Source organism: Cydia splendana, chromosome 3 (genome assembly GCF_910591565.1).
Source record: "Cydia splendana chromosome 3, ilCydSple1.2, whole genome shotgun sequence".
In the NCBI taxonomy this organism is placed as follows: Eukaryota; Metazoa; Arthropoda; class Insecta; order Lepidoptera; family Tortricidae; genus Cydia; species Cydia splendana.
In genome coordinates this window covers 4,709,976-4,727,493 of record NC_085962.1, presented here as the reverse complement: position 1 = coordinate 4,727,493, position 17,518 = coordinate 4,709,976, and the positions used below count along the sequence as shown (strand labels likewise).

At 39.1% G+C, this 17,518-nt stretch overlaps 1 protein-coding gene across 3 annotated transcripts in view; it reads left to right on the top strand.

Moving 5' to 3' along the window:
• Window positions 1-17,518, top strand: part of LOC134806384 (zinc finger protein jing homolog) — a 153,943-nt gene that overhangs the window by 97,148 nt on the left and 39,277 nt on the right. The window contains exon 1 of one of the 3 annotated variants that reach the window (XM_063779626.1): window positions 10,271-10,634. The exons of 1 other annotated variant lie outside the window; for it this stretch is intronic. In XM_063779626.1, the coding sequence (XP_063635696.1) occupies window positions 10,615-10,634 (20 nt within the window). In that variant the 5' untranslated portion in view covers window positions 10,271-10,614. Of the gene's footprint in view, window positions 1-10,270; window positions 10,635-10,656; window positions 10,757-17,518 lie in introns of those variants that run through there. One more of the 3 variants, XM_063779627.1, reaches the window with a different exon arrangement.

The following is a 17,518-nucleotide window of genomic DNA, read 5'->3' as shown; positions in this document are numbered from 1 at the left end:
AATTTAATCTTCATTATCATGGCGTTAACGAAGATATGAAAATGACATCGCGTTTTTGCCGGATGCTTTTAGGCGTGGGATAAACATTGTGAAAATACTCGCGTGTGTCCGCCGCCGGGCCGCGAGCTGCGGTCTAGATAGTTAGCGCTAATTAATATGGATGTCGGCACAACCGCCTAATGGAACTATTATTTACGCACTCGGTAACACCGGCACAGATATTTGAAGTTGTGTATCTAATATAGTAGGTACAGTAAATTTAACGCACAAATACGCTAGATGCATTCACGTGCCTATAGGTTATGGTGCGACTGATATTAGAGGCGGCGACGTTGCTGACGCACGTAGCGTTCCAGACCAGGCACCGTCCTCTCTCCCACGGCACTAAAGTTAGGCCATCAGGCCGCTTGCCGTCCGTGCGACTTAGACCTTAATTTAATTTAACGTCACTCAATAATCCAAATTTACTTAAACTTCTGTCAAGCTCAATTCACACCGCCCACTAATCATACTTTAAAGTTGAACCTTAGGTTAAATAAAGTCTAGGCCCTTTCCATCGACACACCTGACACTAACTGCCCGCTGACGGCACAATGTCACATAAATATTAAACTTTAGTGGCTCTTAAACACGATTTATGCGCCACGGCGGACCAAATGCGCTGGGGAATGTACAGATATATTAGCACTTGGGCCTAATGACTGTATTTTAAGATTCCAGAAAACACTGCTCTGTTTCTAAGCACTTAGTAATGAGGTTAAAAATTTAATTAAGCGCTCTTACTACACATAAATACATCTTCGCGAACTTCAATGCGACATAAGTGGACTCTAAGCTACAATACTCTACAATAGTTTAGTGATCCTCCAAGTAATTTATTATATCCATTCCATTATGTCCATGAGAATTTTGAGAAGAGTTAATATTTACCTATCAAGGGATCTTGAGTTTTCAAATTTACGTTTACGTTACGGTTTTTACGTTTGCCTTTTCCGGTTTCACTTGCTTTGCTTGTATCTCTAGGGCTGTTATCCCAAAATTTACCAAGGGCCTCAGGCAAACCAACAGTGTTGTACCAATTACGCATAGTTGTTACGAACTTCTAGGTCACAGTTACAATAAAATGTCTATTTTTTATCTGTAGGCTGTAATTATGAGGCTTTGTTTTCCCGTTGATACCATATCCTGCGTGCTAAAGCGTAAAGCGTCACGTTCTGAGACGTTCCTGTATTCTCACGCAAAACTCTGTGCGCAGCGCGTGACACCAACTGAAGACCACGGTCAGAGCAATGGCAATATACGGCTATAAAATGATAGGTCACAGCGGCAAACGGGCGACCGGCGTCGGCGGTCGGTCGATTGATTAGAAAATTGTTGTCATCGTCGCCGCAGACCTCTTCCTGCCGATGCTCCTTCCACGCATAGATTAGTGCTGGGCCATACATACCCATTTATATGCAGCAAATCAGAGTGCGATAACCTACGTTAGTTTCATACGAGATCTACCCAAAACCATTTCAAACGTACGAGGAACTAAATCTGCAAAAAGGCTAGCATTAAAAGACAACATTGCATCTTATCCAATACATTGCAAGAATAATTCCAGGATTTCCAGGTGACTAAAAGCAAAGAGAATAGATAGTATAGAGGGGTCCTGCCATAGTAAATTTTGTAGTCACAGTAAATATACTGCCATCTATCGACACACGACTAAAACTCAAAATGAAAACGTATAAAATAATCAAAAAAATGTATATATATGGATAAATGATTTTATTATTTTTATATAATTTTGACCCATGTTCATTCACTGATATCTATGTGTTAAAATTGTTAAATATGAAACGGTGTCGTCACGCCATCCTCGCCAGCCGAGCATAGACCAAAGGTGTGTGCGCCATCTATCCGAGAATGACTTTTTCTTGATTTCCGAGGCACGTTTTTTTCTTAGACTTTATTCATCTTATACAAAGTTACATATGTCTTTGCTAAAAGTATCGTTCTTTTTATGCACATTTGGTTTAATGCCTGTCGTCCTAGTGTGTCCCGCTTAAACTACAATACGGGATCATTTTCTTGGAATATCTTAATGATTTCGAAGTGGCATTTTATAAAAGTATGTAAAATTGTGCACTTTGTTACTATTGAAGTGCCATCGCTAACAAACTCAAAATGTTTATAGGTATATGTATACGATATCATAGTGTTTTCTTTAACCAAACCGTACTGCGGCTGCGTTTAACGACGATACGTTAATCACTTGTGAAAATTGCGCCGTTTAGTTCAGCTAGGCCGTACCTAACATCATGCGCACAAACTAACCATTCGTACACCTTATTCCAACGAAATAAGGTCTACCAATGACGTTGTTGTTAGTACCCAGCCGCCAGCATGACGCTTTAATTATCAGCGCCGTGTGTGGCCTGACCGGTCCTTTGTCTCGCGCAAACCACAAATTGCTCTACCATTTTTGTGATCATCGCAAAAACTATATCTCTCCCAAAACCGAGATGTTAAGTCTATCAACACCTCTATCAAGCAGGAATGTAGGGAGACTCGCCGTAACATTTACAGATGGCGCTAGCTAGCATCACAGGTCAAACAAGAAGGGACTTGTTATGTTGTTTCGAGCAGGTGATGGGAGTAGTAGTGAAACACCTTATGTGTGATAGTATAAGAACGTATATTCTCTAATAAATGCCTGCCTAATATGTATATATATATACACAGTAGGTTGCGCTCGGTCGCTGACACAAGCAATATGCGTTTATGTCGCAGTAAACCGTTGTGTTACTGCTAAACACTGAAAGTGGATAATTGCCATATTACACGGGGAAAGCTTCTGTAGAAGTACTAAATCGCGCTTACGGAGTTTTGCAAGTTCGTTGCGTGTACGTACGTATATTTCCGCACAATTCTCATTAGACTTCTTTCACATTGGTCTATCTCTCTCCGTGCATTAGAGAAGCTAACATCACATTTCACAAAAACACTCCAATAATACATCTCATCGCAAATTCCGTCTGATGCAATCCCGAATTGTAAAATATGCAAAGGTATATACGGGACGTACGAAATAAGCTCGTGACGCCCTCAATATTGCAATAAAACGGCATTCTAATCGGAACGGCGCGGCGCTCCGTAGCCCATAAATATTCGATGGGAGGAACGCGCAACAAAATATTTACGGGAGAAACGTTTCTAGGTCAGACTCCAGGAGACGCTCCAGTGTAGTGCCGCCGCGGCGCGTCGCGGCGCGCCCTAGTGTTCCAAGTTCCAACCCGCTTACAAAGCACGGGGGAATCGAAGGCTCAGGATCAGTCATTTATCGACGAAAACAAATTGAAAATAAAACCGTATTGGGATGACAGATGCGACGAAGTCACTTGGCTGCTCACTCTTTCTAGGTGCTACGGATCTATATGTTACGATGGTTTGCCTAATGGTTGTTCTAATTATTAAAAGGAGACTCGAAATTATTAAAGGCAACCCAGGATAAGATAAGATCGCTACATGCTTTAGGGATCTTCAGGCCACGGTGACGCTGGTTTGAATAAGTATACCTACTCTTGTCTCGGAATTGCGACGCCTCGGGCGTTTTCACCCTCCGAATTTTACTACGCCTTCGGCTACCGACCGACATCAAAGTGCGACTTTCATTCTAACTTTTGCTTAAGATTTAACCTCAAATCTAAAATTGATTTCAAAAAGAGTAAACGGAAATTCATGAAGTAAAAACCTGGCTTAAATGCATGTAACCTCAGTATTACATACAAGCATTTACCCATACATATTAGTCGATAGAAAAACACGCTGTGGCTCTTGTTTGTACAGAAGTTGTAGTTTGTAGAAGATCAATAATTACAATTTATGTACAGTATAATACGATTAATACTACAGACTTGGTGCTGTGCAACATCGACAGCTTAAGAAACATGAAAGATTCCTTTTTATTATTTAAATCTCAGATGCTCCGTCGAGTTATTAATATCGTTACGAGCTAAGTAAATTCTAAAAGCACTCTTCAAGAGCTACCTAAGCGGAGATTTAATCCCCGTCTATTAGGAAGCACGTCGGGGACTCCAATCGCTAACATACCACGTCTAATGCTTAGGGGAATCAGTAGAAGAGCCCTCTCTTGCGCTTACTGGATACAGATCTCAAGCTCACAGTTTATACTGGTCTCCTTCAGAACGTTCGGGAAAATAAAGGTAAGCGTCGAGAATACACTGCCTAGTCGGAGTGCCCGCTTTGATTAACAAAGCTTGAATTAGGCTGCCGGCTCACGGCTGCAAGCTAAACACCGTCTGAAAATTAAAATAAATAATTAAAACGTGCACATTCGCACCGCTACATGAATTTCAATAAGCGTCACCGTAATGAGTTTGTTTTCAACTTCAAAACGTTCCGTGTCCAATGCATGCAACATAATGGAAAACATTATAGTACAATTGACGGGCTGAAACGTAATTATGTGTCATAAAGCGTCGGTCGTTAGTGTTACGCAAATACACGGCTATTGATACGTCCATTCATAGTTTACAGGTTCACCTCTGGCACAGTTCTCCCAATTCTATTAAATATGGATGAATCGGAAATAGATGGTGGCAAACGGGGGGAAGATGGGCGGAATCTCCGTAATTGACAACTCGGCGTCTCCGCTCCGCAAGTGTTGGTCGATTTTACTACAAACTAACCGATTGTTTACTGTTCTAATGCCAGTGCGATCGTTTGATCTTACAGCTGATGAATGATCGATTTTGCACGTGAATACTTTCCCTTTGCAGTTAAACTGTGCAGTAACGGTGAACGAATTAGGTAAATCATTTTTTACCCTGTTGAGGACTGTAAAGATGAAGAGTCTTCAATTTGGTATAACAGAGCAATCCTGTTCTGTCATTGCACTTCAATTTGCTCAATAAAATATTTTCTCGTGTAACTTTTGCCGTAGAAGGACCCTTCTATGATTCTTCCCCGCTGGTGATAAGAGAATCGATTCAAAAACAATGTGCTCGACGAAACCACATGCCGTGTATTTGTCGGTGCATCGTCCAAAAGGACGAATAAGGACGGCGCGGGCGTCGCTCCCGCGGCCGATGGCTCCGTGACGCGATATGATATTCCGGCGATAAGCACGACGGACAGCCTGCTTGCCACGCGACTACAAACACGTTTTATAAATTACGCCTCACATACAATACTATATAATCTTCATTGCCTACCTTATCATAATACAGCCGTAGTGTCAAAAATAAACATCTTCTAGAAAACAATTAGGTCGCAAATTCTAATTAATTAAGACGTAGGTGGAGCAAAGTACTTAAGAAAAACCGATATATAGTTTAACACTGAAGGAAAAAGATGTGATGTAACGACATGTGCCGTTAGTGTGCCAAAGACGATTTGAAAAGCTTCAATAGTTTCTAAATCACGACAGCGAAATTTTAAATGAATTCCTCATTACTCCCAGAAATTAGTCTCTTCAGCGCGATCATATCTTATTTACCTTAACACAGTATAAAACTAACGTCACATTTCACCAGGATTACTTACTCATAATCCGCAGCTGTAAATAAAACAAATAGATACTTGTGAAAGAGCAGACGTAGGTTACATAGAAATGCACTCAGGACACCGCGCGGCGTCAGAGTATGACAAATGTACGGTGGGGCTTTGATTCTTTTCTTTGCTGACCTTCGCGCGATGGGATGCGAAATATGACGGTAATGGATACACTTGACGTGGACAGATCAATAATAAGGATATCACATTTATGTTTTAAAATGTGGAGGGAATTAACGGGAGAGGAAAACGAGGAAAAGGTGGATGGACTGTGTGAGAGATGATATGAAACGAACGCAAGTGAATGATGAGATGACAGGCGAGAGAGAGGTATGGAAGAAAAAGACATGCTGCGCCGACCCCAAATGAATGGGATAAGGGCAAGCGAATGATGATTTATCTTTTAAAATAACATGAAAAAACTCTGAAACAAACACGAGTATATTATATACAATCTGTATTATACAGATCAACACAGATATAAGTATCAATAACTCTATAAGTTTCGCACTAATACTTAAAACAATGTCAATATTTTAAGATTTAGCAACAACTGATGGAGGATCATTAGCTGTACAAAAAAAACGGATCCTTCTACGGGAAAATATCAACACGAAAACAGTTAAATACCTTCGGCGTAATCTAGAGATAATATGGTGTTTATTGTCTTGTGTAGATAATATTGCATGAATGAAGGTATTTTATCAGATTCTAGTGAAGGATTAAGAAATTGACACTCTCTTTAAGTAATGCTGATAAATACTAGCAAGCTATAAAACACATCGTGCATATTTTTTTATAACAGTTCCATATCTTTTAGACACAAAGTTCCATATCTTTTAGACACAAAGCTAAAAATATGGGTAATTACCGAATGTAATGCATCGCTTAATGCTGGGGTATTCCGACTGGACCAATTCGATAATCCCGGCGACAAATACGGTCCATTTATCGTCGTTATTCTTAAACAAAACCATATCCTGGAAAACCAGTTTATACAGTGGCCTCTGATTAAGTTGAGTTCTTACATATCCAGGAGTCTCCTTATACTGGGTAAGGTTGAGTACAGGACGTTAGGCCAATCTCCCGTGATAAACGAGCCCGATACCGCTGCGCCCTCCACACCATATATTACTCTAAACGCGAACCTCGAACGGTGTTATTGACATCGGCCGAGCGCTCGTCAAACAATTTAAACACGAAGTGCCGGCTTATGATTTATTTACCGTTTAATTGCGAAAACACTTTGAATAATGTTATCAAACACGTGTTGGAGTGTGCACAAGATTAAAGAGCACGGCACATGAGACTAGACAAGAACTATCCTGTCATAGGAAATTCTGTACTCACACTATTTGTGTTCTGTACGGTTACCATCAGTTTGTCACTGACATAAACGCCGTCGAGAACGTAATTTACTTTCTGTACATCTCGCTCGCACTCGCATATTAGTGCAAACGGGACGTATAGAAAGTAAATTACGTTCTCGACGGCGTTTATGTCAGTGAGAAACTGATGGTAACCGTACAGGTCTCACACGAGAGGACGCCCAGGAACGCTAAAAGTGGAGAAAGGCAAATAGGAAAACGGACCCTGGGAAAGGCCGGGATAACGCTAGGTGGAAGAAGAGGAAATTCTGTACTTAATGACTGCCACTCCCCGTAAGAGGATTAGAAGAATATACAATAAATCTTAATCCAGAACCGAGTAACATTCTCAGTTCAAACCCTCATGTCAAGTGTCCAGGTGAAAAAGGTGAATGGGTGGCTATTGGTAAGACCTTGCATAGGCGATTGGTAAGAGAACTCTAACCGACTTCATGGCAGGCATATTACAATTTTAAAAACACCATGATTGCAGATGTCAGTACGTCTCACTCACATTTATAATATCGGTGGGAGAGAAATGCACTGAGACTGATATCAAAGAAACTCGTCATTAACCAAAAATTAAAATTAAAAATTAAAAATATTTTATTTCGGACAAGATATCCATATTCTATACAACATAAATAAATTACAAAAACACACCCAATAGATTTCCGGAATTTCACAAAATAAATTAAATAAATTAAATAATATAATTAAAAATATTTTTTACTTTGTATACATTCTTCCTCAGTCACTCACATTATATTACATTAAACAATTAAAAATTAAAAACGACCAAACCAAACCAAAGCGACCAAAATAACACGTTCGCCTCAGCACTGACAACCTATGTAATTTCTTAAGATTAAACTTGGACGTAAATTCAGGACATGATTCTCTCAAATGTGACAATTATAGTACCCCGGACTCTGCACAATCCATTGTTCAAATTAAATTTATTATAGGTTTACAACCTGCGAAGGTTTTCCAGTGTATCATCAAAGGACCTACTTGCAGACTGAGCGAACAAGCGACAAGGCGAGAATACGCAAACAGGTGTCGACTCCGAGGTTATATTTGCATATAAATAGAGTTCCTGCTTAACTGTAACATTACCTCGTCCCTTTCCCTCCTGCCCGCCGGAGTTTACGCTAGAGGAGCACAGAATGTCACGCTTCCTTGCACGCGCGTGTGGATGACTCTGGAGATTCTATTTATGAAGGTTGGTGTAACTTCGATATGAGATAACTTTGAGCTAACTCACACCTCAAACCTGAAATTAAATACCTAGTAGTTTATAATAAAATAATAATAAACCTTGAAGAAATGAATTCTTCAATCCTGTTAATTAATTCTATGAACATAAGCACCAGGTCCTGCTAGGTTCTTAAGTACCTATTTTTTTGCCGTGAGGTATGCCTCGCTGAGCTATGATGGAATCCGTTTAGTTTTTCCACTAATATAATTTTCATCCTGCAAGATATGATAATGAAAGTCGTAAGAGACTGCGGTACGGGTGTTTCACTCGGTTCTTTTTGTTAGGGAAGTATTACAATGTGCGGCCAAACCGGTCGGGCCAGGACGCCTAGGAAGTGGTCTTGGCATTTTAACGTAGCTCCCTAGTCCTTAGTCTTCCTCACTCTTTTACAAAAAAACTCAAAGCTTACGCATGAAGAATATGAAAACAGACATGAATAATTGAAACGGAGATGGCCACGGCTTTAGAATGTTAAATGCCTCGAACGTCCTAACACTATGAAATACAAAGTCGTACTGTATTTATTTTCTGTTGTGATGCGAAGTAATTAGTGGACCGTTGTCCGTTTGGTCTGTTCCGCACCTCTTCCGTTAGTCGTTTTTATCGCTCGTCTATTACATCATAGCCGCACGCGCAGCCTCGCAGCGTGACCCGCGTGCGTACTGTGCGTAGGCGCAGGTGACATGCTCTACGAAAATCGTACATCATTTCTAATTATACCATCGAAATGCCTGAACAGTTCAGTTAAGCCAGACCTATTATTTCTTTTTTTTTCTTTTTCCTATTTGTTCCGTTTGGGCCCTTTTTTGCCGGGTTGCTCCGAAGGTTGGGATCGTTTTTACTGTGTCGGGGGCGCGGGGCGCGCGCCGGCCCCTCCCGCCGCCCGGGGCCGTCCTTGGCCCGAACGTTCACCTTGGCTCGCTGCGCGCCACACGGGCCCACAGGTAACCAAGTTCCGCGAACTACGTGATTTCTATGGCTGTCGGTCGAAAGTGGATCCAGGGGTATCTCGCGGCCCACTCGCTCGACGCTAATGTTACCGGGAACTGTAATGGAACACTTTGAGACTGTGACTACCCTCCGGCGAGACCTCCATCCAAGCGAGAACATAATTTTTACAGTATCTAATGTTCTGTATGAGAGTGCTGTAAAGATCGCAATCTACGCGGCCGATCGTCGTGGTGGTCTCCGTTCTGTTAATATAACGTTTATTTTGGTGCTCGCTATTATATACTCATCTCAAGTGGGTTACCTAATTAAGTTCAGTCTTATTACTGTCCTTGCATCTCCTGCATCGAAGTCACTTCCCCCATATTCTTACGTATGATTCCAGTAGATAATATTTATTGTTGCTCATGACGCTTGAAAATTCCTAATCAATAATCTTAATGGATAAGTACATGTTCCTTTAGTGATGGTGATGGCTAAATGAAAGACCAACTGTATTTTCTTAGCCATAGCCTATTATGATCAAATAATTTCCTCTAGCCGAGTTGACGGTAATGGTAATGTTATTACGTACGTTCTAAGAATGACGATAACGAATAACTTTTAAACGTGTTTCCAAGGAAACGAGATAAATCCTGGAGATAAACCAACCACAAGAGGGGTCAACCAGAAAGTTTTTATGTTGAGAACTTGACAGGCACTTTACGTGTCGAGCGAAGTAAGTAAGAAATGTACGCGATAGAACTTGACGAGTTTAACCTACTTTTTTCAATACGAAATTTACAACCTTTTTATGGCTTCAAGTTTGATTTAGTGCCACAAAAGGTATTTGTGGCGTGCAACAGATTATGGCGATTTTAGTACCAGTGCCAGCCAATGCTTGCTTTCTGGGTTCGTTCACCGTACACTTAGAACATTAAGATGCTCTGCATGTTCCCGACTATATCCCTCACTGGCATTTTCTGCTGTCGTGATTTGTTATTTTGATGTGATCGAGCCTGGAGCCGCCGTGCGGATTCCGAGCTCGACGCCCGTAATCTTATCGCATTAGAGGCCGGACATAGGAAGGGCATTAAATTTGAACGATCGTCGTGAAGCGGCAGGCAGAGCGAACGCGCCTGAAACCGGTCGACGGTCCGTAAATAATGGATTAGAGGTGAAGCGAGGGACGAGGGGTGTGGCGCACGCACCGGCTGCGCGCGCAGGAAGAGCGCGCGGGGAGCGGGGCGGCGCGCGCGGGGGGCGCTGCGCCTCCCGTCAGCTGTTGCGCGGCCAGGACCGCGCCAATGCATCGGCGTCGATAGTGCGCGCCGCCCGTCTCGACCCGACCCCGAGTGACAGTGACATAGTGCCAGTGCCCGATCAGTGTCAACAGTGCCTGTGCCGTGCCCTATCAGTGTTGTGTGTGAGCCATGAGGATGTGCAGTGCCACCGCCGGGAGCTGACCGCGCTGCCGCCGCTGGGCGATGAGAAGTTATGTTACGCCACCGACCGAGGTGATTATCCCGACCTCGGTCCCAAAAAAACACCATGCATGTGGATTTATCGACGGAATGGATTCTTGAAACTGGTGCCCGTTTTAGGTTGCTCTGGCGGCTTGAGCTCTAGGCAAATTTCGGTAAGCAGTTGCCGAAATTTTAGACGTTTTTATTATGGTAAAAATGTGTTCTTTACAAAAAAAAAGATACTCATTTCTTTTTTAGGGTATTTCAACAATTACTGTCGCCCTTTCGCGTAGCTCACGTAGGGGAGTTTTTTTGTCAACGAAACTGGCTGTGTGATTTTTTACAAATTTTATTTTGTGGGTACACCTGCCCTTCAGTATGACAAAAATGAAACGACCCGCTGCAGGATTCTGACTCCTAAGAGATTTTGGACATTATCGTATATTAAACTCGCTAGAACAGATACGTAAACGTACGTTGTCGATGGGTTTTTCGATTTACCCATTTCTATTTTCAAATGCTTAATACAAATTTCTTATTGAAAAATAATTTAGCACAATTTTCACGCAATCATGAACGCCAGTATTAGGCCCAGTAGCTGTAGGCAGCGTTCATCACGCAAATTCGTGAAGTGGATGATTATGCGGACACTGCGTTCATAAATATTAATGACCAGTCAAGTTGCACTGCTGCCTTCAATATGTAACTAGATTGTACAAATTTATTACTAACGCTTGCAACTAAGATTACGCAAATTGACGGCAATATCTTCTTGACATGCAATCTTGATTCGCGTACGGCTTGCAATAATCCAATTTGGATGCCTTGCATTCAGAATGATCCGACTAGGTACACTGCATCGCTGTTTCCATCCGTTTATATACCAATCATAGCACTAAATCTGTCAATTCCTTTATATACATTTGGAATTCGAATTCTTGGTAATAAGTATTTTGTAGGTACTGCAGTATGTTTAGCGTCACACAAAATATTCCAATATAATAATATTCGCTATTTCCATCCGATTACCATACGCCGAATCATAGGAGCAAACCTGAGGTTTGCACTAAATCTGTCAATTCTTTCATATACATTTGGAATTTGAATTCTACCAAGATTACCAAATCAGTATTTTGTAGGTGATCCAGTAAGTTTAGCGTCACACAAAATTTTAACCCACTTATTCATAAAACTTTACGGGGCTGATTTCTTTCTTACAAATACATGTCAAAATGACAGAGAAAGAAAGTAATTCAGGCCAGTAACGCGATTATGAATAACGCAATAAGTCATTAAACTGCATCTTAGGTTAGACCGAACTTCATAAAAACGACCCGCGTTCTCTGTCGTGGTGTTAATTTATCGGACATTACCTACATTACATACACACGCAAATGATGTAAAGCATTTAATTTCTAGGCATAATGCGTCTTTGTTAGAATTCATCCATAATTGACATCTTACACCTAACGATAAAGGTGCCAGCATAAAAGGCAGGTGTACTCAACACCTTGTGCTTAGTCTTCCGACAGCATTAATTAATAGCCCATAACTGAACCTAGGACATACTAATGTGGAAACTTGGCTGATATATGTATCGAGGAACTCAATGAAACACCGGTCTTCACGGATTGGTTATTCCCTTACGTGAGTCATGATCATGATCAAGGTGTGAATAACTTTATTTCTTGTAATTCCTTAAGTGCTCTTGAGTCTTGGTTAAAGATACCGGAATAAGCTTAGTCACTGAGTAACTTTTTGATCTAGTGCAAATCACACCGGAAATAGATACACAGTAACATCTCTGAGTGGTTGCTATCTTTATATGTTCAAACCTCACGATTATATTTTTGAAAGCTTCATATATTAAAAACTGGCTCACTTTTTTCGCATATTGTTGCTAATTATAGCAACCAGCTTATGAATAAATTCATGTACAAAAAAATGATGTTATTCCGACCGGTTTTTAAATCCAGTATCGGTGAGTATGTAAGTACATTCCGTTGTCGGGGTTTGTCTGCATCAACACGGATAACGTTTTAGTCATGTTCAATGTGTGACAAACAAAATAAACAAACTCCCAGTCTGTGTCGTTTACCTTTTCGTTCGATGCCTTTTGCTTTATCTTTCCTGCTTCTGATTACTTTATGTTGCGATCCATTTCAAAGTTATCGTTATCACGCGTTCCTATTTCGACAACATTTTTTTTTTAGTGATGTTCAATGTGAAGCAAAGAAACTATTGCTTCGTTAGGGTCTTTTTCTAAATTATCATTGGTTTTTTTTTACTTCCGATTATACACATTTGTTCTCTTTGTTTATACCTATCGATATGTAGAATGTTGCAATCAAAATTCTCGTTTACCCATATAAATCCCAATATCTCGTTTACCATTTTCTATGTTGACGTTTACTTTATCTGTTCCGCTTCAAACATGTATTATTTGGCGTTATTATTACGCGACCCAAATGCGGCGACTTTATTTTCTTCTTCATTGTTTCATTTTACTCAACTACCTAACTTAATTTCGATATTACTTCAACTTCTTGGAACTTTTTTTAACTTGCTTGGTTTATTTGTCAAAAGTTTCAAAAATGTGTTGTTGATCGTCATCATTACTTTACCTGAGGCATGGACTTAGTCGAAGTGGGGGACAAATTACCATGGTCTTTGTTGAAAAACCACGGCTTGTTCTTTGTATTCAAAACAAATGCAGTTTTAGGGTAGATCTAATACACAAAAAAAAAGGTTAGGTACAGAAAATTAAGATCGTAACAATACGCTATTGTTCTTTGGTTTAGTAAGTAGAATATCGTACCGTAATACTTTGAAAGTATAATCTTAGAACACCTTGCTTTATGATCTTCCGTAGAAATATAAAATATGCATTTAGATCTGAACGTTTTTTCATCTGCAGCAAAAGTTTACTTGTTTACATTGACCACCAGTCATAACCTTAGTTGGCATTGGCACCCCGTGTGTAATAAAATACGATAAATGCTGTGCAGTGTTGTGTACGTGATTAAAGCCGTCATAGGCATTCGTAATCTATACCACATATTTGTACCTATATGACTTCGATAAATCTCTACAGAGCGTCATATCAGCGTCGCCGTTGAGTGTAATTAGCGTCTCAACTAGGGTTTCTGGTTTCTCGACCTTTTTTATTTCTCGAGGCACGGGAATTCTCGACCGCGATTTCTCGAGTATCTCGAGAAATTATGAAAGTTTAAAAAAACACTGGTTTTTTTTTTGCTTTATTGCAAGTTAGACTCATAGGAGTCGTAGGTTAGATCAAAAATCAAACAAATGGTAATTTTATTGTTACTACAAATGATCAAAAATTCAACAACAAAGAAGAAAAACTTAGGTGCAGGCGCGCGCGCCGGCGCGGCGATGTGATATGCTTTAGTGTATTTCATTAGATATTTTTATTAACAAAATGTTTACAAACCGCAATATAGTATTTTATTAGGCAATTAATTTAACTCGATGTGACAAACTTACAGAAGTTTTACTACGTAATATTAATACTTACTCAACTTAACAATGAAGCTGGCAAAATTGAGCTATTTTGCTAGTAGGATAATACTTATATCGAGATGATATCTAGTTTTGTAATATTTGTTATTAAATCGTCCCATAATTAGTTTTTTAGCATTATATATAAGATAAGCAGATCGCTTGACGTCTCTTTTTATTGAAAAACTTATGAATAATATGTCACGGCAAATATGTAACAATTATAAACCATATACGATAATTTATATTAAAGATTTTTTTAATAGCGTTAATAGCGTTTTTCAATAAAAAGACACTAAGATTGTTTACCTTTTTTCTAATGTTAAAAAAAAACGAAGTATAGTTATGAACCTAAAACGAGACGAATTATTTACACACAATAGTAGTTCAAAAGTTTCAAAACATGAAAATCAGCTGAAGCCAGAACGATAGGCGACGGATCAAGGCAGTTTTTTATATAATTGGTTAACTAATAAATGTTTGAAGTACTTACCGGAAAATGTAAAAAAAAAAAGTTGTTTACATTTATTTAACTATAGTTGTATCATCGAGAGCGTGGAATTGCATATGTAGTAGTATTGTTTGTTTACAGGCATACCACTACAAATGCAATTCCATCTTCGCGATAATTCAACTATATAACACTTTAAACTCTCGCGTTTTGTACACATATTTAATTACACAAACGGGTCTACCGCGATATAATTAAAGGTAAAAACAATGAAATTATATCGCGGTAGACCCGTTTGTGTAATTCAACTATACCCAAAAAATACACTATAGACACATCAAGTGTTATACGCGTGTTTTCTTTTTATTTATGACAAGAGATTTATTTCTCGAGTTCTCGAGGCATTGAGTATTTTTTTCCCGCCTCGCCGAAAGACAAATTTCTCGAGATTTCTCGCCTCGAGAATTCTCGAGCAGAAACCCTAGTCTCGACTGACGCGCGCCGCTCGATGCATTGGTGCATCGCACGGTAACTCGATTTAAAAGCAATCTCGTCGCCTTGGCTCAATTTCCGCGCCTAATGCACATTCGGCACCAGAATTAGCTACTTGAACTGTGTGCTCATAATTATCTGAACATGTATAATAGTTTTTTAAGGATACAGTAACTCACTCAACATGTCACTTTGCAACAACTTTAAGTATAAAGGTCGTTCACCCGTTACAATCATCTTTCCTTGGTTGATCCGAAATAGCAATAATGTATGCATGTTGAAGTTGCGAGGTAGCTGATTTTTGGAGCTAAAACTAGTTAATACCTATTTATATTTTACTTACTTAAAATAATACAGCTTCATCCAGTCCGTAACTGATCATGATAACTTCTTTATTTTCTTATCAACCGCCGAGGTTAAACGGTGGACCTTAGGTATAATCATTTTTTCTTATTTAAATTAAAAGATTCCTTATATATGTTATGTGGAAGACCTGCTACCCGAAAGTGGCTTAGCAAGAATTACTACGGCTTGCTCTTTATTATGTAACTAGCTGCTTGATTTCTCGTATGTTTCGAAATGTCTTAGTATACTTACAATCCCTGTAATTAAAATGCCTGCCTTAATGATTATGCCCAGTTCTACCATTTAATTACGTACCTGATTTTTCTGTGTTCTTGTCCTCCTAAGCTCATTATCTAAACCGTATACTGTGCTTTTAGGGTGTTTATTTTTCATTGAATTAATTTATCCAATTGACCTCTTTATGCGTTGCACTTTAAGTATGTAGTCTGTCGTTACTGGTTATCATAGTAGTGTTATTAATAATTGGCATGTCTTTTTGTCGTTTTTTATCCATTTATATCGAACTAGTATGACTGGATAGATAAGTGTCACTCGTTATTGTTTTTTCTCGCTACAGGCCTATTGTTCGCACGCTCCATCTTACATAACATAACAATTCCGATTGTCAATATCATTCTTAATTATCTCTGAAGAACGTTCCTGTTTTAAAGTTTCGTAGTCAATAAAAATCTCATATAGTTTCAATGTGTCGGTCCGTCTGCAGCTTATTTATGTGAACCTTAGTTATAATAGTCAAACAAGAAATTGTAGAAAATTATTGAGGGCGCCACTTCCTACGTAACTGTCACATTTTTGACGTAAACATTTTACGGTAAAATGCTTAGACATGGCAACAATTTATTATGGAATTTTTTTTAGTTCCATTTAGCTATAGCTACTGACTGACCCCATTAACTCTGAAAATATAAGTAGATGCTATTGTTCGTCACGTCCCTCTGCTGCTGTATCACTAGCTATTTTATAGTAAAATATTATGATTTACTTTGCAAGGTAACGACATACAATTGAAAATATATGAAAATTAGACGTTTTCGTCTTTTTTTTTCTTCTATCTAGCCAATTTGATGCTAGTCAGGTTTTGGTTTGAGTCTGCCCTTGCAAATATTAGTTTCCGCGTGATTTTTTTATGGCATTCGCCTATGTAAAAACGTGTAACAATTCAATATGAAAACTTTGCGTTTTGCGAAAACAATTTTGCGTTAGCTCCCTTTTAATATCAAAAGGTGGTAAAAAAATCGTAGTACTTGCTGTAGTCTGATAAGCCTATTTCTAGCGAAGTAACATTTATCTAATTTGTTTCCGAGTAACCTCGATTACGTTTATCGATGTGTACAATATAATTCCTATACTTCGACCGTACTTGCGATAACACTTGTCTTACGTTACGGCAGAACCGACTCGGGTATTATTGTAACAAGCGTGTTACTTACATGTTAACAATACTTTACTTAATGTACCTACCCGTGTAATGTTACTTTTGTTGTTTTAATCATCCAACTAATCGATAGGAATTGCTTTGATTCTTTGCGTTTTTGCGTTTATTCAACTATTTCAAATGATGTTACAAGTTCTATTTAATAGGTACCTACTAGCGATGTGCCGGGCCGTTCTCGAAAATTTCCCGAGAACAGAGAAATCTATCGGAAACGTTCTCGGAAATTTCTCGGAAATGTTCCCTTTCGTCGCAAAAGCGATAAATTCTTTTGTTTAATCGCTTAGTGTAGGAGATAAGACAAATACCATGGAAGCTTAAAAGGAAATACTTGGCACCATTCATAGCAATATAAAAAATAACACTAATTGATAAAAAAACCAGGAGTAAAACAACACAAAATTGCCCAAACAAGTTATTACAAAAGTAAATATGTCATTCCATTTAAAAAAAATTAAGATTGTTCACAACTTATTTATGCTAATAAGAGAACGTTCTCGAGAAAGTTGGAAATTTTCCGGAAATTTCTTCGGAAAGGAATTCTCAGAAACGAGAACGTTCTCATTGGCACATTTCTAATAGGTACTAATTAGACTAACGAGTATATTAATGTTATTTGCGATAAGTATCATCCATTCATTGTTATACTACAGTATGAATTTGATTATTATT